This window comes from Strix aluco, chromosome 6 (assembly GCF_031877795.1).
Source record: "Strix aluco isolate bStrAlu1 chromosome 6, bStrAlu1.hap1, whole genome shotgun sequence".
Classification (NCBI taxonomy): Eukaryota; Metazoa; Chordata; class Aves; order Strigiformes; family Strigidae; genus Strix; species Strix aluco.
The window spans coordinates 17,073,601-17,095,918 of record NC_133936.1 but is presented as its reverse complement, the minus strand read 5'-3'; the positions used below and the strand labels follow the sequence as shown (position 1 = coordinate 17,095,918).

The 22,318-nt window shown below is 36.0% G+C and overlaps 1 protein-coding gene across 5 annotated transcripts in view; it reads right to left on the bottom strand.

Moving 5' to 3' along the window:
• Positions 1–428: 428 nt before the first annotated feature.
• XRCC5 (X-ray repair cross complementing 5) overlaps positions 429–22,318 on the bottom strand; it is a 55,983-nt gene continuing 34,093 nt past the window's right edge. Inside the window, exons 15-22 of one of the 5 annotated variants that reach the window (XR_012623773.1) lie at positions 19,459–19,552; positions 17,943–18,012; positions 10,388–10,497; positions 9,777–9,873; positions 7,718–7,785; positions 2,825–2,896; positions 1,865–2,021; positions 429–1,747 (exon numbers count right to left, since the gene is read on the bottom strand). Coding sequence is in view for 4 of the 5 variants with exons in the window: in XM_074828822.1 (XP_074684923.1) it covers positions 2,804–2,896; positions 7,718–7,785; positions 9,777–9,873; positions 10,388–10,497; positions 17,943–18,012; positions 19,459–19,552 (532 nt within the window). In the remaining variant the exon portion in view is untranslated. Of the gene's footprint in view, positions 2,022–2,046; positions 2,897–7,717; positions 7,786–9,776; positions 9,874–10,387; positions 10,498–17,942; positions 18,013–19,458; positions 19,553–22,318 lie in introns of those variants that run through there. The other 4 variants (XM_074828821.1, XM_074828822.1, XM_074828823.1 and 1 more) reach the window with 4 other exon arrangements.

Sequence of the window (22,318 nt, the reverse complement as noted above, 5' to 3'; positions counted from 1 at the left end):
CAGTTGCCATACTAAGACTAAATGTGCTGTACAGGTAACAAGATGATCTATGAAATAATATTCCATGAACTAAATGTTTATTGCTTGACAGAAACAATACCATCTAAAAATGCAGTCAGCTGGTTCAAAAGAAACAGAATGCCCTAATCCTTATTTTGATTTGCAAAGTAATTCCATATCCTGTCTGGTCTCGACCAAGACTTCCCATCATCTCTGCAAAATGGTAAAAATTATTTTATTGGGGTGTTGTGAAGTTTAGAGTTTGTAAAGAATAGAACAAGTAATTAGACTTGGCTTCTGTAAAGGGATTTTGATATTCAGTGTTTGCATTGTATGCCCAGAGAAGGGGCTTTTCATAGTCTCTCTTAGGTACTGCACAGGTAATTAATAATCTTATTTTAGCAAACATGGTTCTGAAGAAGACAAAAGCAAATTTTAAAATATTTTATTAATAAAACAAATTAATAAAATGTAAAAAAAAAAAAAAACCTCCAACCCAGACAGTATTATACTCTATAAATTGGCCTTTAAAGACATTCAAAATAATGGACTACCCAAGTATTTCTTATTTACAGTTCAGAAAAATATCTTCTGGTGACATAAATGCTCTAAAGTTCTGGAAAGATCACTTACACCCTGCCAGCTGTATTTGAGAAACCCCTTGACAGTCTGCATGAACTCAGTCAGGACAGGATGTAAGAGAGGAGAGAGCAGGTCGCTGTGTAGGGATGTAAGGGCAAAAAGCAGTTGCTGTTTCCCACACAGGAGCTGTTGTTCGGTATAAAGGCATAGATCTCAAAACAATTTTAACTGCAGCTCATGATTTTTTTCTTTTTTATGATCTCAATACCATTTTGCACAGTATGTTTATACAATTTCAATAATGAAAGAACAGCTTTTGAAGGAATGAATCTGGCTGCAACAAACAAGCATCTGTGAAGGTGTCATTAGTGTCTCTCTAGATCTGTAATCAAATTTGAGTATTTCTTTCTAAGCAGTATTTGACTACTTTGGATTGCTCTGTGCAGACACTACTCCATTTTGGGTATCAATGCTTACTATTATCAGTATTCTATCAGTGTGTCTGATAGAATCAGTATATCAGTATTCTATCACAGGTGTCAGTGTACAGCTTTCATGGATTCTTCCACTTTGTATTAGCAGTTATCTGCAGTGTATGAAATGGGGATAAGTGATTCACTCATCCTTTTAGCATCAGGAGTTTCTACATTAACTGTACTAGTTGAAAGTCTAAAAAAAAAAATTAGAAATCCCAGCATATGAACTGGAAATGTATAACAGAAAGGGACAGAGTGTTGAGCTGCTGTTGAGCTGACAGGATAGAGAACCTGTAGTACAGAGGTGACCGTAATTACTGATTTGGGTACAGTGTGGCAAAACCAGCACATTTAGCTTTATGATGTGCTTTAGATTCTGTTGTGTATTTCAAACTATTACTTTGTGACTCCCTGGACTAGAATTTTTTCCCATAAGCCTTTGTGGGGTTTTTTAATCTGTTTTTTTAATAGGATGAAAGCATGAAATTAGAGACCTTTTCACTTCTGTAACAATAATGCTATGGAGTTACCTCCACTAAGGATTCAGCATTACCTGGTAACCTCAATGGGACATTTCTGTCTTCCTTTCCAGGCAACGTAACAAGAATTTCAGTCACCAGCGCAGTTTCTCATTAAATTTAGTAGTGTTTAGCTGAAAGTAATACCAAGGATAAGCTAGATTCAGTGTGCTAAAGAAAAAAAAAAAAAAAAAAGAGATGCCTTAAAGGTACCATTACTTCACAAATACTTCAGATTATTTCAATCTTCTGTTCTAGCTTTGAAAAAAAGTCAGTTGACATTTATACCAACTGGAAATGTCTCTGGGACTCCTGCTCTCATTCAAGAAAATAAAGATGGATATACTGTCTTCTCATCAGCATCCTGTGCCCCATCTCAAAGGCAGAACTCTTCCACAACTTGCTTGTATAGTCATCATACATTGTCCAGTTACATCATGTCCAACTGCAAACAGAAGAAACGGATTTGGAAGAAGCAGCATTGAATTCAAGTTATTTCTTATGTGTGTTTAGTGCTTAGAAAACAAAGCAAATTCAGAAATCCTTGTCATGTAACATAAACGGAGTGCACAGCACTTAATACTAAGCTGCTATAAAGTACAAAAACAAACATAAAAATCTCATCTTCACATAATCACATGTGCAATTTATAGATTTAAAAAGTATAGTCCAAAAGTAGAAATCTGCCTACTATTGAAGATTCTTTAAAACTGTCTACACCATCAGCTTAAGCCTTGGAGACAGATTTGTAATGACTCAGCCTGTAAAAAATGGCTGAAATATTTACTAAAAAACCTCTTGAAATCCTTGAATTTCATCAAGCCTATATAGAAAAGGTTAATTGAGAAGATTAAAACATCTTTTTAAAAATGATTTTCAGTTTTCAACCCACATAAATAGCTGTTCTAGATCTACAAGCTTTGTCAAATGCTATTATAGTAAATTATAACAATCTGCTACCAAATGAGCAGCCTCACTGGCTTTTTTGAAACACACTAGAGGACACATTTAACCTGTGTAAACGCCCATGTTACTACATAGCACAGTATTTGCCATCATGAAATTACACACCTGGTTATGTTTTACAATAGCAAGTCATTCCATGTGGCTCTTTTTTGACTCAATTCCTTAGGTGTTTTCTAAGCCATGCACTTTAATCTACTGCTTTAAGAAGTGCTTGCTCTGTCTCACTGCACCTTTCATTTACAGTTTAATTGTAAAGTCACATCATGTCTTTATGGTACTCACCAAATCATCAACATCACCACCTTCATCTGTGTGAGGCAGAGTTTCATTTTTCTTTTCTTTTGGAGCCAAGAACTAAAAATACAAATGTATGATACCAACAAAACTCAGACCCTTAATGTTAAATTAACAAAATGTCTCCTTTGTATATCAAAACAAATCCACCTGCAATTAAAAATTATGAAGGAAGTTTGTTCTGGTTTCCACCTTTCAAAATAATCTTAAAAGTACAGGAAATTTCATATCACTTCCTTTTAAAGGATGTTATGGTGAAGTGTGTTGAAAAACAGACAAAAGGATACAGTTCTTCAGACAACATATGGTTAAGCTGTAGAACACCCTGTAATAAGGATGCTGCAAATATTAGTCCCTAGTCTCATGGGGAGCTGAGGAGTTCACAGAAGAGAAATCCTCTGAAGTCTACTAAGTCCACAGAAACAATCTCAAGCAAAGTACTTGAGACATGAGTGGCTGAAGCCTGGGACGGTAGACTTTTTCCTACCTATCTGTTAATTGTCCACTGTCAAACATGGGATTCTGGGCTAAACAGAAGTTTTGTCCATTACAGTATGGCCATGTTTATGTTCTTAAAAAACATAATTTAAAAAGTAATATTGTGTGTAGCTACAAAATGCTAAATGACAGTGAACAGCCCCACCACTGTCCACATGAATACATATGTAAGCTGACCAACGGCTTGTTTAGTAGATTTCTTAAGTATGACATTCTAGTTCTGTGTGGAACTTAAAAGTTTCCCATTTAATTCAATTAACATTTAACAAATGAACAAAGACATCAATTTAAAAAAAAAAAAACCTCAAACACACAAGATTGTTAGAATGCCAGTCTTTAAAAATAGAAAATTCATTATGTAAAATTCTATTGCCGTAGCTGCTGATACAACTCACCATATGCCCTTCACTTAAAGCATTGCATTCATAAACAGAAGATAAAGGTAAGTTGCTCAGATACTATAATAACTGAAATCAAACATACAGATAATATCTGGAGTACAACCACCTCTAAATTACTTTTCTCTTAGCCTAACCGTGAAAAAAACAACCTTAGCTAGAATGGTAGGAAAAAAATACAAATACTGGACTCTTACTTAAAAAGTATCCAGTTGTCTACAACTTTTAGTTACAGTTTATTTACCAATATCCTTACTATAAAGTAATAAATTTTCTTTTTCTTATTAAATGCACCAGAAAAAGTATACAGGAAAAATCCTTCCCCAGATAAAAAAATGGCTGCAAAAGCTGAGGAGGAAGAAAAGTTACATTTCATGACTTTGAGTTCCATCATCCTTAATTCAGAAAAAACTTCACTATAACTCTAGATGATGAATGAGAACAGCTAGTTAGAAAATAGCCACATTAAACAGGCTCTAAATACCTGCTTAGAGTTTATGCAATTCTTTTGTATAAACAGCTGGCTTCTGAAAGCAAGCTACTGTTTACTTGAGGACTTCAACTGTAAGAGCCACAGAGGTTGTGTAAAAGGCCATGGGATCCCTATCAGAGCACCACCAATCTCTGAGACAATACACTTATACTGTAAAAAGCTTAAATAATATTTTACATAAATAAAATGTTCTGATCCTTCTCTAGAGCAATAGTGTCAGCTTTAGACAAGGGGTAAAAACCACTGAGAAGTTACCTGCTGCATCTCATTTGTGGGAAAGTACCAGACATCACATCCACTAGGATGAAAAGCAAATACATTGCTTTTGGTTAACAAGAGGATGTAGACAACCTCTGCCTAGTTGCCTCACTACCCAAAGGTCAGACCTTTCCTACCACCTGAACAGCAACATCCAAGAGGAATGTAGAAAGCTTACCCCACAGACAACACTCATAGTTTAACATGCTGAATTCAACTTATCATATAGATTTTGTAGCTGCCAAAAAAAAAAAAAAAAAAAAAAAGGAAGGTGACAGGGCCAGAAGGAATTAGAATTTTAAAATGTCGTATGTCTGTGTATCCTTTTTGCTGGAAAAGTTCTCAATCTAGTAGTAATATAAAGCACACACTATGAAACTGAAAGCTAATGACATTGTCAGCTCTGAGAGGCTTTTTGTGCCAGATCAAATTTCATTTTACACAGTTAATTAAGAGTCAAATGGTATTTCTCAAAGTAGCACATTTTCAAAGATTTCAAAATTAGCTTTCCCACATTAAATTAAGTAAAGAAAGCTAAAAGCTAAAGAAATGTATGATGAAGATTTGCAATAAATTGAAACCTGAAGTTTCCATCAAATGCTGAACATCTAAAGTTGGGATTTTTTTTCCAAAACCTGTTTTACATTTATGCAAAAGCAAATTACATATAATAGTTGCACTGAAATCCATTATCTTCCCCAAAGCAACCAGAAAAATCACTTGACATTTCTGCTCTTTTAACCTATCATCCTCATGCTCTAAAAAGAGTACCTCCACTATTACAGGAAAAAAAAAAACCACCTACCTAAAACCATTTTTCCCAGTGATAGGAAAATATGCATGGATAATGTAGCTCAACCAAAAAGAAAATTTTTATGTGTTACCTCTCTAATAAGCGGCCTCATAAGTCTTTCTCTCCCTTTCAAAGAGTAACCCTGTAAACCTGAAATCTTATATCCAAACCAGTCCTGAAACTGCTATCAGCTAGCGATCTGCACATAAGAGAAAAGGCTTTTGTGTCACATAGGACCAACACCGAGAGCCAGTTCCTTGACCTACATGCTTGCACGTGACCTATTACAGAGGTGAAGAAAACTTGCATCTTACTCTATTGTGCGATATTTTAAAAGATCCAATATAACCCTTTAACAAGGCTATCACCTTCAGTATAGGAAACAAATTAACCATTTTTGCAATCTACTATAGACCTAGGAAAATGCTGGCTTTGAATCACACAGGAAACCTGTGGCAGGATTAAACTGGACCAAGGAGGACTAGATTTTAGATCAGCCCCATAACCTCAAGATAAAATTTTCTATCCCCGCAGATCTTACTCCAAGAATATGCAGTCTTCCAGTTTCTTAAGTAAAAGTCATGAACCCTCGACAGACAATGGCAAATCAGGGTTCTGGTTTTGGATCTGGAGAGTGCGTGAGGAGGTGGTTATCTAATGAGTAAGTGGGATTGCCAACTGCCTAGTTAGCAAAGAGATGCAACCCATTTATTCTAAAAGTTAAAGGTAACTGCCATGTTACAGAACTCTCTTGCAGAGCTGATTTCATGCAAACACTCTTATTCCCCTTTTTTAAAGGGAAGTTATGGCTGTTGTAGGACCTTCCATCAATCACAGAACAATGTCCTGTACTGCAACATCTGGATGACTGACAGAAAAGTAATTTTGAAGTCAGTCTACAAATGTTTTACTCCAGCTTACCCTGGCAGCTGTAAATCTAGTCCTTGGTACTTCACAGTTTGTGCTGCGTTCCTATGCAGGCACAGTATTTTTTAGCCACCACAAGCTCACAGTTAAGTCAACAGTATGCTGTAAGGTCTTCAAGGCTAGTAGATATTTCCTTAAGAAATAGTGGCTATTTCACACAGCATTAGCGCATTTTGAGCATCAATGGTAGTTTCAGACTAGAAAGTGAAGTTCTCAAGAAAAATATTGTCTTAGGAAGTTTCCAAGTAAATTCATAGCATTTAGAATATATAACAAAAACTTATACTCTTTAAAACCACCACTGGGGAAAAAAGCTGCTCCATACAATTATGTGTGATGAGAAACAGCCAGTAGGTCCCTCACATCTACAAAAAACATTATATTCTGTCATTTGTACTCCGCACATTTGCTTAGCTTTCTGGACTCTTAGTTTGTTAGCTTTTCATTTTCATGACATTTCTGTGCCTTCTTCACCTTGAGGTAAATTGTTACAGATGAAAAAAACAGTTTCTAAAATACAACCTTTTACCTGCTCATTAATTCGCTCATGGAGAACCTACTTCTATAACCCCTTTCTGGTTATTGCTAATATAAGGCCTGGAAGTTGTGAAAACCAATGTGGCATTTTTTAGAAAAGCTGCTTCTCTGCAAAGTACTTAGTGATTTTAGCCACAGGTTTACCTTCAGGGATCTGTAATACAAGGACCTTCTTTCTTCTAAGCTATTTAAAATCACGGCTAGCAGCCTGACACAAGAATGTCTATCTTACCCTCTCCACACAAATACAATTTTTGACAGCAACTCTTTCAGAATTCTGCTTTCTTTCAAACAGAAGGCACCATTCTGCCTGTTAGAATTCACTGCTTTGTAACTGTGACATCCTTCCTTCATCACTGCAGTTACTGAATGTTATATTTCTGTAGAAATAATACCTGCAAATACTCCAAAACCTTTGTTTCCAAAAGGATCTAATATGATCATCAGTAATAATACCAGCATCACCTAGGATGTCCATCAATCCACAAGAGCTGCCCAAAGTAGAAAATACCGATATTGTGCATATATGGTGAAAGCCAGTCATAACAACTTTACGTTGCTAGGGTTCACAAAGCCTTTAAACAAAAAAGTATCCTGATTTTTGAACTCACGTGCTAACAATGAGATCACAGTTCTTTCTATGAAGTTCAAACAGTGATCTTGCATATATAAATAGTCTATTGCTGTTCCACTATGCTGAATTCCTGAAGTTCCTAATCTTTGTGGAGGGTAATTTCAGATAATTATGTCAATATATGTTACTTTCTAAAGACCAATTAAAGCAAAATGCTCTAGTACATGCTAGGGAATTATTTTTGCTCTGAATTAGGGCAATTTCAATTGTGTGGCAGAAGGACACTCTTCTTCCTTCATATGGATCCTATTTCATTCACCTGAAGATTTACCCACATAGGAAAGAACCTTCTGTTCCACAGCAAGGGCTCTGTACAAATACATGCTCATTAAAAAAATGATACCTTTTCAGCCTCTTCACTAGTCACCAAACTTTTCTCTGCTTCATCTTTAGTGATCAAAGAAATTCTGTCTAAAAAAATAAGAGGTATAAAAATATCATTAGAAGGCTTCCCAAAAATGCACTTAATATTAGAAATGAAAAAAGTCTTCCAAATTCTAACTTCTGAATGTGTCATCATCACCAGCAAAAATAAAAAATATTGCTCAAAGGAAAATGTGACTTGCATAAATGAGTCAACTATGATATAAACTATGATATAAAAATAAATTAATGAGCATATTCATAAGCTTGTGGAAGTATCCATTTAGGAAACTGCTAATATTATGACAATCAAACTAATGAGACACTGAAATCATAGATCACAGATGAAATGCTGAAAATCCACCAGAAATTATACTTTTAGTCATTCACAGCATGCTCTTAGGTCCTTAGAAAAATTAACTCCTAACATACAAACACTTATGCTATGATTACCTACAGTCTGACTACCAAAGCGCTGGTCCCGCCCTCACTTTGCTCCTTGGTTATGCCAGCACTCATCCTGTGCAGCAACACACCCCACCACCCCCTCCCCCCAAAATCTCAATTATTTTTTACCCCAATAGTTTTCCAGTCTAGTTCATGACTTGGCTACATGAATGCTTGTGTCTGAATAAAGCAGCTGTGGGTATGAGAGCAAAGAATTCATAAAGGTTTCAGCAGCAGCACGAGTGTAATGCCACCTCAATGTGCCCATAGAATGACGTGGCAGGGTTTCATGAGAAAAGTGAACTTGTCAAACAGATCTGCCTTGATCCTGAGCCACTAATGCATTAATTCACATCCATCCTCTTTTGGTGATTGCAACCACTGATAACGAGGCCCAGTGCATGCCACATCTGGTAGAAAAGAGGGGGATGGGTCACGTGGCAAAAAGCAGTGAAAACAGGACTTCTGCTTTTGATAGCAGCAAGCGAAAAGCAGTTTCAGCTACCTAGTGACTGCAGCTAGGTTATGGATAAAGCACCATGCCTTTATCATCTTCTTACAAGAAGATAATCTACTTTGTATGAAAATATCATCTCTGTAATTTTTTTTTCCTCTCAAAAATACGCTTGTTCGTCAAAAACTCTGGTTTGTACCAATTAAAAGTTACTCTAGCATGGCTTTGGAAGATCCAGGTTTCCTACTTTCAGAGTTTGTTGGTTTGTTTTTTCAAACTTCTTCAGAGAAGGTCCCCTACAATACTACTGAATGTAATATTCTTTCAGTGTTGTCTTGTGCTGTTGTTTTGGTTGCTAAACAAATTCCCATCTTGTATTTTGAAAAACTTGGATGAAGTAGACATTACAGAATGTCTGGAGTTTGTCACTTTGAAAGGTGCTATAGAAAAGCATATAATTTCATTTTACAGCATGCACCCTTAAGAGATACAGCTGGGCATTTAACAGATTTTCTTAGCACTGGTTCCAATTAGAAGCAAGAGTATGACGTAAAAGATTTTTTTAGTCCATCATGTTTCGTATTTGTGAAAAATGTTCCTTTATTTATCACTTGCGTAGTCTCTGAATGTCTTTTAGAATTGCACTGCCTTGTATCTCCCAGTTTAATCATAGGTAGGTGTCATATTACCACATATTCTGTCTTTCAGGTTGCTTAAATACAAAATGATCAGTGACATATTTCAATGCTATCTATGCCTTTTTTGAAGCTTAAATTGGAAGAATCTTTTTATATCTCTGCTGCATGAGTTTTTTCCATTTATTTTCAAATTCAGCTGAAATTGTATCTTCTTCTCCTTACACTGTAACATTTAATTTGTCTCTCTTCTTCCACAATTTACCATTTCAACAAGACTTGGCAAGGCATTATGAATATTGCTGATATGAAACTATTAGTGCAAAAAAGAAAGTTGCAACATGAAAGTTTTTAAATTTTTTTTAAAACAGGCTGCAGGAATGAACCATATCAAAATGCTGCTCTGGGGTTAGTTTAAATGTCCCATTTCTAACAAAGTTTTCTCTTACTTAATGGATAATATAAAAAAAAAAAAAAGTATTTCTAGTTAAATGCCATCCTACCTTGTATCACGATCTCCCAGAAATCAGCTAAGGCTTTATCTTCCACCTTTGATTTCAGAGCCTGCAGGAAATCATTAAAGCACTGCACCTCGGACAGCTGCAAAAATTAGCAACAGTGACAAGCAAGAAATATTTAAAATATTAAAAAACACTGCAAACTTAATTCTTCATGAGGTCACCTAACATGGTGAACACAAAAGTCACCACAGATTTGGGGTTTTATCTCTACTAAAACCAAGAGTTCCAAGGTAAGGTGAGCCACAAAAACTGTCTTTCAGAAAGGTAGAAAGACTTTCTTGTAACTGGCTTTATTGAAGAAGAAATTTGTAGGATTGCTTATTTTTCTTTTACAAGCATCAGGTCATAGGCCTTCTGGTTTTTATGTGTAGAAGAAAATGAACAACAGCAAATAATACCAAAGAAGCTAGTCCCCATTCCAGTAAGAATAAAGAAATATAAAATGCAAATATGTTTCTAAACTTTCAAACAGCATAACAGATTTTAATTTACAAATAAATTTTTTGCTGCAGCAATAAATTATTAAGTTTCCAATTGAGCAAATAGGCCCATCATGTCTTTAATTTGAGAGAGTTTTCACATATTAACATTACCTTAATGGCCTCCTCTCTGAAAACTCTGATACAATTGATGCCTTTCATGTAGTACTGTGAACCTTTATTTTCCAGGAACTGATTAATGCAGTTTATCAACTGCTGACTCACTGAAAAACAAGGAGAAATAAATAAATCAAAGAACACATACTTTCAAGGCAAAAAACCCCCCTTTTTCTTTACATCTCTCTTTTTCTATTCCACAGGTATCTAAAGAGTTAATCATACTCATACCACCTCAAGCTACTCAAGTTGATAACTTATCTAAGCTACTGACAATTACTTCAGCCTCTCCAGAAAAGCTAGATATACAGGAAGAAACCCAAGCATGGTCAAGGCAAAAGTGTCTCCCTGAAAGCCAAGAAAAAAAGCACTGGCCTAGCTTGTTTGATCAAAAGTAAAACCAGAACATCTGGGATCCTAAAGCTGAGAGAGGCCATGTTCTACAACACAAGCAGATCCCCTAAACATCCTTTGAAATACAGGCACATTTCAATAAAAGTGTTAAATTTACAATGAAGGAGTCATAATGTCAAAACATCATCTGTAGGGTGATTGCAGTTAAAAGACTACTTTGTTGTTACTGAAATTAGGGTATAACTTGTTTCTGTACAGGTTGTTTGATGATTTTTCATAGGGGCAATGCTGTTTATGATTACTGAGGTAAGTATTGTAAACTGTGTATGCCTGACAGAGAGAAGCAGACACTTGCACCAACAAGAAGGGGAACACCGGTTTCATCCTCACTGTTGAGTTCCTAAAAGGTTGGTGGCTGTAAAACACTCTACACATGACAAGTGAAAATGTTACCAAGAGCTCTGCAAGCCCAACTAAATTCTGCTGGATTTTAGTACTTTTTCTTTAATGTTTAATTACAGGTGAGGAACTGTCCAATTTTACCCTCTGACAGACACCTCAGCCTAGGAAAAGACAAGGGTGAGGAGGATACAACAGTGACCTATAAACTCAGAAGCACTGAAAAGGATGAATAGGGAGGGATAGTCCACTGTCTCTGTCAAAACAAGAGCAAAGAGTTGGGTTAAGAATAAACTGAAAAAAAAAAAAAAAAAGTACATCTTCAAACAAAACCAGTTAACCTCTTTACCATGGGCTGCTGTGGGACGCTAAAAGTTTTAATAGCTTAAAAAAAAAATGCTTGAACAAATTCTTAGAATTCTTAGAAGAGGAACTCTATTAAAGGAAGATTAAAGATGATGTTGCCATCGAGAAATAGAATGCAGAAAAGCATTCTGGACAAGTCACAGCACCTGCCTGTCCTGTTCTTGTACTGTTAAAGACAGGTTACTGGATTAGCAGAACCTTTGGCCTGACCTATAGCCCATCTTACATTCCGACGTTATGGGCATAGATGTCACCAAGTATTGCAGCCATGGAAACATCAACATAGAAAATCATCTACTAGAGTGATGGAAGAGACGAGGATAAGCAAACACACTGAAAAGCAGACATAATTTAGATCCTGTATTCCACTCTGCTCACTGTAAGCATATACGGCACTAGCAGTTATATTTATGTTCTATAAAATGCCTAATTGAACTGAATCTGAAGGACAACATCTCTGAAAAGAGCAAAACAAGACATGTTTGATATTCTTCCACTAGCTTTTGACTCTACAGAGTTTCTAGAAAAGGAGGCGTATAATGGTTCTGTCCAACAGCAGCTATCGCACAAGAAACTGTGCTAGTGCCTAGTGCTCCAGAGGTGATCAGCTCACTCTATTTATTTTACCAGTAGCTGACAAACTAAATTGAAGTCTCACTACTTCAGCTCCCCAAGTTAAGTCAGTCCATTTTTTTCATGGTTAACGATTTTCTCATTAAATGTTCTAATTTCTTACGAATTGCACTAATAAAAGCAAGTCCTGCTGGTGTTTTCAGTGGTGGTGGTGGTTTTTTTTAAACGCTGCCTTTTCATTGATGTGTTAAATTAAAACCCCAGGCACTACGAGGGTGCAATAAAAGTCTTTATTGTCAGAATGATTCCAGCATACTGTTTGAAATTATCAGACACTCTACTTTTTCTTTTGCATTTAATTTTTTTAAAATCCCTTTCCATTTGATTGCACTGGCAGGCATCAGAAGAAAAGACTTTTTTTTGCTACTGGCTGTGAACTGCCTCCTTTTGAAATCTGTTGTAAGGAACCAAAAAAACCCTACAATGTTTTACTAGGCACTGAAAGACCATAATATAGGCAGGAAACAGGTTACATGGCAACAATATTTTAAGTCAGATTCTTCTAACATTTTGAAACAGCTTGCTAAAGTTGGGTCTGTCCATTTGGTCTCCCTTAAATGACAGGCCAATGATTGATGAATCTAAAATAGGTAAAATTCCTGTATTCTGATTAGACTACCAAATTACTTCAGGGGGCAAAGCCAATACCAGACACAGTAGATAAGGATTATAACTGGAAGTTCTCTGAAGTAGACTCTGTTCCTTTACACTTTTAGGGCTGAGAACTTCGTTGGTTTCCTGCTGCCTGTCATTTGCCTTTCCATTAGTGTGAATCTTTGGTTTTGGGTGCTGCAAAAAAATAGATCTCCCTGGTTTTGGAGAAAGGCATGTTCTGCATAAAGATGTCTATTTAACTAAGCTGTGCATATTAACATTAACTCTGATGTGTCCCAGACAAATCTCAGGCATTGGGGTTTTGAAGAGCAGGTCCTAGAGCTACAAACTGACAGCCTATTCAGGTCACTGCTGTGTAGTAACAACATTTTTTTCTTCTCTCCCAACTTTCCTCATCCCGCAAAGACATTTAAGGAAGTGAACTAACAAACTTCTACATTTTGCATAAACTGGAATTCCAGCACTCCTAATAACCACCACGTTCTGCAGAACATCCCAAGAAATTTTAATCTTCTGCCTCCTCCTTCTACTGTACCTGATTGGTTAGATAACAAATACAGCGATTAAAGGTTGGAGAACTTCAGGAAAAAAAAAAAAAATTACTAGAAGGTCTTTTAGTTCCAACAGGATTTAATCCCTTCTTCACCGGCATTCAGATACATACCCTACTCTAAAATCCATTCACCAGTGCTGTTATTTCTTGTGAAATATGCCATGAACAATTATAATCACTTATCTCTGAATAGTTACAGTACAAAAGTGTAGTTATATTTTCATGTTTGTTCAGTTCAGTCCTTGTCTTGATTACTATGCCAACCAAACTACAGAATAGATAAAACTGTATTATAGCCCAAGTTCAATTCCTTGGGGATTTTTATTTTTCCCCCTAAAAAAAAAATCAGGTTAAAAAATAGTTCTTTCTATAGACAAAAGACTTCTGTTGCTGTCAATCTTTTGATTTATCCACTGGTGGTGGTAATGATTTACATTCATGGACAGTTCTTAAAGTCAGAGTCGCTGACAAATCAGTTAAACCACCTGATAATTAATTTTAAACTACTGCTAAGTATATTTTTGTAACTGAAGAGATTCTAAAATGAAAACTGTCTTAATTTTAAGGACTTCCTTCATCTTTAAGCCAAGAAATATGAATTTTAAGATCAAGAGCTGTTGAACTACTCCAGTGTCCTGTGAGATGCTGTTCAATTTTGAAATGGTCTCTCTAAATGGCCTGCGGCTATGGATCAGAATTATTTAGGCTGGATGTCTGAAGGATATATGGCCCAAATCCCCACTCAAACCAGGGCTGCTGGGGATAAGGTGGCTCAGTGCTCCACAGACTTGAGTTCTGAGTAGCTCCAAAGATGGAGTTTCCAAGTTCTCTGGGCCCTTCTTTCTGTGTTGGACTACCATCATTGTGATTTTTATTACTTTTTTCCTCCCATAACATCTAATTTAAATTCTGTTTGTTGCAACTCAAAGTTTTGTGTCTCATCCGATCACTACGCCCTTCAAAGACGAATCTGGCTTCATCTTCTCTGTGAAGCAGACGTACAGAAAACTTCAAAGTGATTTTATATACTCAAGTATTTGGTTTGCAAATACTTTCCTAATGACTGAACCATCTTCGTCAAACCAGTCATCGCATTTGGCCTACCTAGCAGTAGAGCATGAATAGTCTCCAAAATACACAAAAACATCCAGTAAGATAAAAATGCAGACGAACTGCAAAGACATATGCCAACAAAAACTGTAAATGCTACTTTTTAAAAAAAAATTATCTTAGGTCTAGAAAGGTAGTTAACTACACACATTTCTACAGAAAATCTTGTAATAAAACATCATCCTTGTTGCAACTGTGTAATAAATCCCCACTGCAAATCTCTTACACACAACTATTTATGACACAATTCTTTTAAGCATACAAAGCATCCAGTGCAAAATCAGCTTAAGAAGCTATCTACATGACATGGTGAAAGTGTGACACCTCAGGCACAACAGAATATTTGCTGAAATCTACACATGTAATTACTGACTCTTTTATTTTTCTAGAAATGCCTAGAAATAAAAATATTAACAAACTTGCTATAAATATAAAAATGAGAGTTTGGTACAATTTGTCTCTGAATATTGTTTCTTATGTCCATAAACTCTACAGTTGTCATTGCAGATTTCTCTCTTCACTGACAATCAGTAAAATAAAAAAAACCTCTTTCAACTACAGGACTTCAGATGTCATGTTCTCGGATAGGAGTCCTGTAAGATGCAATGAAATCTGGCCTATACACTCACAGAAAATATACAAAACAAAGAAAAAACTATGCATGTATCAGTATCTATTTTTACTCCCCACTAAGACAACCTATCTTCTACAGAAGCCTATGAAAATACAACACACCATATCAGACACCTGCTCTCCAGAAATGCCAACATGGATGGAAACCTGTAAACAGTCCAACAGGATGAACTGATAGTCAAGTGGCTACTCCTTTGTCATTAAAAAGATGGCAAGCACCCACTGCATTTGAGAATCTTCTTTGCAGCCACAACAATGAAGAAACTCATTGTACATCCTCGGGAGTAACGATTAGATTCTACTCAGGGAAACTAATCTATTCTATTTGCATTCATTGACAAAAATGTCAGAAGCTGTTATCAGAAGACTGCTCTTTGTGATGACTCTGCACTTATAACCTGCTCAAAATAAGACCTGCATAAAATGACATCTCTCTGGACATGAATGCAAATAAGAAAGTAAAGATACCTGGAGGGGAAACACAAGACTAGTTACATGAGAATCAACATTAACTAGTAAGTTGACACCATCACACATAACTCATCACATAAGCTGTAAGTGGGGCCCTACTGTAATAAACTACACAGATGTCAATTAAAAACAAAGTTGATTACTGTTTCAGAAATTGAGCTGCCAGTCTCAGAAAACCTAGCCGTAAGACTCTTACCAATTTGAAACTCTTAGATTTTCTAAAAATACATATTCACATATTAGTGACCCAGCTCTCACTAACGGCAAATGCATCTTTTCTCCTGCTCTGGTCTGCTGTGGGACGCAGCATCAGAGACAGGCTAACTTGCACTTAGGCTTCTCCTATGAATGGCACAAACCCTGATCATCAAATCCCAGTGAAGCCACTGCAGGAGATGCATTGGTACTCATTTTTGATTATGAAAACCCCACCAAATAAACCAACCCCCAATCAAACAGTTGAAAGGTGTTTCTCCTCCCTGTGGAGGGACTCTGTTGCTATTTTGTTTTAAAATGAGAATGTAGGCTCTATTCACAGTTTGGAAGACAAGACTAGATGCTCTTTTTATATAAGAAAGAAGCAAAACAGGATGTAACTTAGTAGTTCTCCTGTGTGCATTCTGACACAGAAAATCTATTTTTTTCCCCAATAGACTATTTGAATGTCACAGATTATCCTTTCCTGCAAAGTCATTTTACATTTCACATGTTCTAGCAGAGTGAAAAAAAAAGTTTCATCATTAAATATCATATACAATTATACTAAAAAACTCCCTTAGAACCACTGAATAGTTTTAAGGCAGAATTTACTATTTACATAACCAGAATGCAATACAGCATGCCATTAAAAACATGCCTGTAATGTTTTATGTATTAAGATACCTAAAATGCTCCAAAGCAGAAAAAGGATTATGCAGAAGAAAAAAGTAATATGCAGAACATGTTTTTATTTATAGTGGCTTCTATCTCTCCTTTAAATGGGTGACTGCACTACATTCTGTCTAACTACACCTTATAATTACAGAGCAGATCACACATAAAATAAAAGCAGATTGCTCAAAATTGCGGAAGCCATCCAAACATGTACTGCAGTTATCTCCAGCACAGCTACCAAGTGGACATATTTAAGTACTCTTTAGTTAAACCATCTTCAAGGGTAATCACTATACTTATTTCTGCCTTAAAGCTTTCCTACATGATAAAATTAATTACTGTAACAAAGTAGTCAACTGTTTCGCAGTTTCTGTATTCTAATATATTGTACAATGCTTTTTTAAATTGCATCTCAATATATCTGAGATTTGAAAACACAATTCCAAATATTTTTTCAATAAACAATGTCTTCTGGATCTAATGCAAAATCCATGTAAAAAGCTGACTAGCTGGCTTATGGGTCTGGAAATTCTGGAGAAAAATACGTATGTAGGCTTTAACAGACTTCATCACAAATCAATATACTACTGAACATCCTCTTCAAAATGTCCAAAAGGCCTTGTTGAAATACCTAGCACCTCACTTCAGCACCTCTGTAAATCTTTTTCTTTGAAAAGAAATGCTACATTAGTGGCTATTTGGCAGATGAGGTTTATCTTGCCACAATCTGCAAATCACCCTTTAAAAGAAAAAAGGACCCCAGCCCTCTTGTGCATTTGTTTTAAGATACTTTTGGATTACATATATCTCTGTATAGCTATTCCAGTAGGAAAATACCATACAAACAAATTAAAATTCCACCGCATTTTCAGACTTGGGGCATGCAAGAGAGAGGCTGACCTGTGCTTTGTATTCTTCTTTGCCTCTGCATCAAAAGCCCCGTCTTCCTGTAGGCTGAGAATAGATGCAGCACACACAGAGCCTCCTCTCATCTTTGAGAGTCACATACTACCTGTTCATTAGACCCTAAATTCACCTGTGCTTTCTTTTGCTCACAACAAGCAGTGAGAAATGATCTTTCCATGTAAAGATTTAAATACCAGGCATCACATTATTTCTTCACAGAACAAAGTAGACTGCAGAAGACAGGTTTCTCACACCGCACGCAGCCAACAGCCCTCCACTTCAAGACAGAAAAATCCTATGAAGCCAGAGAAGCTGTTACTCAGTTTGAATATGGCAGTCAAGTCGGTACTAAAGGATCTTCTGTCAGAACCACCTGAGGAGTTGCTGAGATGCCTCAGTGTAGTTACCTACTGCCATCTTACACAAACACAGGTATCTGAGACTTTCAAATGAGAAAGACAAGTATTGCTGTGGGATTTACAAGTGACACCTACCTTTGCTGAGTGGCATGAGAGGCTAAGCAGTAAACTCCAGAGCATCTCACACAGCACTAGAAACTTATGTTTAGACAAATGGATTGCATTTACTGAACCCTGAAGATGCTATTTAATATAATTAAGATAGAGAAAAGTAATTTACCGTCTTTGAAGTCAGCATTTTTCTGCCTCACCAGAATTCGGAAATCTTCTGCTGGGTTAACGCTGCCAACCTACAAAAGGTTCAAAAATGATACAATCCTTTGCCAATTCCATCTCTTAGTTCTTGAGAGGCAACGAGAATCTCTAAATTTCTGTTTATTTTAACAAGAAAACAGAAACTCTACACTTCTCTGCATGCAGACTCAGAAAATGCAAGTCTTACATTGTGTGTTAATGCGCAGTACTTCTAGCAAAGGTTAGTTATGACATGAGCAACATGAACTTACACTTACCATGCTGCACTGTTATAAACTGACCATGTTCTCTGGGGTTTAGAGGTCAGAGGCACAGTAATTCAGGTTATCTGCTAGTTCAGCTTTGAGACTTTCTGTAGCACAGACCTCTCACTAATCTTGACAGACGCTTAATGAGGAGTGGGAGCTCCCAGGCACGCGGGTATGGTATCATTGGTTTGCCACTCCAATAGGAAGCTCAAAATTAAAAGCCCACACTCAATTAATCTACCCTTTCTGGCCCAGTCTGACATCTTAAAGCTGAAGCTCTAAATGGGCATAAAAATGCAGAAATCTTACAAAGGAACTAAAACCAGGTCAAATATAAATAAATAGTTACTGAAAAATGGATACAATAACTTTCAGAAAAAAAATTGCATTGCTTAAAATTTCCTTTCAGGAATCAAAATTCCCCTAAGTTTATTTGAATTTTTTATGTTTTGCTCTCAAGTAATTTGTAGATCTTTCAATAAGCTTGTTTGGTCTCTTTGTGTTTCTTTTAAATCTGGCAATGACACCTTTCAGTAAATATCAGAAACTTGTATTAGGAGCAGAGAATATTTAAATCTTTTTAGGTTTTAAATATTTTTTAAAATATCAATCATGCATTTAAAAAAACAGCCTTAAAGGATAGCACATTTGCAAACAAGTGAAGCTATCTCAATATTAAATCACTTTTTCCTGTAATATGAAAAATCAAAGCAGGTGCACAGTATTGATACAAGCTTCATCTACCCATGTACACATCTGTAATTAAGTTAGACCTAGCAGCAAGATGAAGCCAAATTTGTGATTTAGAACCCCAACCAATGCAGACAGCAGTCTCTAAAATCACAGCAATACCTTTGATTAAATATACAGAGCTAGCTTCTACAGTGCAGATGATATGAAAGAGAGCAAGGACAAAATTCAGCCACTGAACCCCAATTCTGAGATTCTGTTTTCTTCAGAGCCTCATGCTTGCCTTTTAGAGTTCTAGACACTGGGGGACAATTTTGTCCTAAAATATCCAAGACTGATGGAAACTTGTGCTAACATATGCCTAAAGGCAGAGAAAGTTGTCTTTATCATCTCTAGCAGAGAGTCTCAAATCTACAAGTAGACAGTATTTCAGTCATGTTTCAGCTAGAAACCCTCCTTTTATCAGGAATTCTGCACATTCACTATAATACACTTAGATTAATCTTCCCCTTTAATAATCAGATTTGTAAAAAATATGCTTACAGAGGTGACATTGCCTTCAGCAAGTTTTATGATACTAAAGCTACCTTCCTCATCTTCAATTTTTGGTTTCTTAGGGTTGGGTCCATCTTCACTGCTGCAAATGAGAATGACAAAAATTAATATAAACACTTGAAGTAAACTATCCTGCCTACTGATTAGGAAGCAAGTAAATTAATGAAATATACACTGAACAAAACTTCATTATATAACTGTTCCAAAATTAACACTAAACCATGCCTCATTTTTCCCTATAGGCTGCACAAGGCAGACAGTAGAAACAGAGATCAAACTTTAACTTAGCATAAAGCAAGGACACCACTTGTTAAAGATGCGAGATTGTTCATGCTTATTTCAGGAACAAATTTACTTATACACCTTTTCTCTACCTTTCTGAATACAGAGTATCTTCAGTCACTTTATTTGGAACCTGTATATTGAGTATACGATTTACTGACCTACAGTATATTACATGACATTTGATATGCTCACCAGATTCATTCTAAACATGAAACGGCAATGAAAACTTAACATTTAAGTAAAATTAATTTACTCTTCAGCTATTACCTGCTAGTTCCTGTCTTGGACTTGATAGCTACCACAAACTTGTTTATACAGAGGCTTTTGAGTCTAATGACCCTTATTCTCCATCAGCACATGACAGCTTTATAAACTTCCACCTAGAGCAATCAACACCTGCTAGACAAACCCAATTAAGTATGTAAGAACTTTCAAAGGACTATTTGTTATTTTTAAAAAGCTAATTGTGGTTTTAAGATACTGTCTTGCTTTGTCCTCACGGGTAACATATACCAAGATGTACATTCAAACTAGGAACTTGATTGTAACACCTAACGTGCCAAACTTTAGAGCACATCTTGGCAACAGAAGAAAATCCAGGTAATCACAAAAGCGGAAGAAAATCAGACACTTCGTTCTGTGCCACTTAATGTGACAGGCTACTGACACAGAAGATTCGATTTCAGTTTAAGAATGACTGAAAGCTACTCTGAGATCTAAACAGCAGTATTTGTGTTCAAGGAATCTCAAAACAAAGTAAGAAGTTTTTCTTAAAAATTCCACTAGTGCAGTGAAAAGAAGAAACCGCTTGACGATGTAGGGACAAATTCAGAGATCCCTGACTAGGTGCCACGTTACATATTACAAGGTTAGAACTGATTTTAAAAATTGCATTGCATGTTACAGAAACAATAAATTATTAGAAAGAACTTGTACAGTTTTCCTTTTTACTTTCTACAGCATACTCCTCCTCTACTTTACAATTAGTGTCTATCCCACTTTGTTCCAGTAGTCTCCTCTGTCCTTTACTTAATTTTGTCACTACTGAACTGAAATCCCTTCTCAGCAACTCCTGTCATCCAGCATAACCTTACTTATCGCTCTATGAGAAATGACGACTTTGGTTATGCCTCAGGACAAGGATAGGATACCTTGTTCCATTCTCAACTCTGCTGACTTTCTGGCTGACCGTGAACAAGTTGCTTGATTGTTTTGGGCAGCTGATATGCCTGTCTGTAAAATGGAGAAACTGATACTTCCCTAACACCAGTCAGTTTAGGACTTCTACTTGAACCAAAATTCTTGTATACTGATGTGGTTTGATGAAAGCTACGAAGAACAATGAAAATTCTCTTTTAGAATATTTTCTCCAAAGGTGTTTGCAATCAATTACAATGTCTTCAAATCTTTTTCCTCCTGCATTATTTTTATTGATTCAGAATGCTTTGGGATTGGAGGAAGGAGGAGAACATAAATGATCCTGCTGCATTTAACTGCCTAGGACCAAATCTATAGCTGTCATTAACCAGCGCAGTACAGCAGAAACTAATGAATCCATATCCATTTACACCAGCCAAGGATCTGACATTTAGAATCTGTTACTGGTAATGCACTGATTAGCAGTATTTTTAAACTGTAAAATGTGCAACTACTATTTGAGAAATTTTAATAAAATACAAGATGAATTTAAAACATGCACTTCTACATTTATATAGAAGCCTCTCATATACTGCAAAGCTGGATGAGGTAACAGCCTCTCCAAAGCCAACCTAAGAAAGAAAAAGTAAAATGCTTTCCATTTTCCTGGACCTTTTAAACTACACAGAGCTTAGCAAGAGTGAAACAAATGAATACTGAATATTAAAATCTCTATTAAGATATCACACCTATATCTATGCTGCTTTAGTCCCATTAGACCTTAAAAATTAAGTAGAGATGTATCTGGTCAATATGATGATAGGAGACACAAGTCAGTTTTAGAAAACAAAAATAATGGTCAAGAGAGCTTCTAGCCGACTTTTTCAAAACATTTTAGTGCAAATCATCTAGATCTGATAGTTTTAATAAGGTGAATGTTATCTGTTGTTTAACATTTTCCTTAGTCATTGTTGCAGCGATATACTTTATCAAGTCATTTAATTATATTACTCAGTTTTTCCCCAAACACAGAACAAAGCCATACAGTTAACACTTCTGTTGCGGTAACGAGAATGTTACTGTTCCCATTCATTACTACAGCAATACTTTTTCTTTTTTTTTCCAATTTTTTTTGAGTGCTATTACCATTCACTCTTCTTTGCATAGTTGAGTCTGTATCCTTTTGCCTCCCTTACAGATCTTTTTTAAAAATAATTTTAAAGGCCTACACCAACTTCTATATCAATTATTTTATAGGTGCTTTCTTCACCCCTCTAAAAGAAACCAGTTTTTAAACAAAATAGCTTTCCTTCTTGCTTGTCAAACTGATGCCTTTGGAGCAATATTTTTAAGCAACTACCAGTAATTGGAAACTGTTTTTTGTTTAAATTCTCCCTGTAGCTTGTTTGAACCCAAGTTTTGCCTT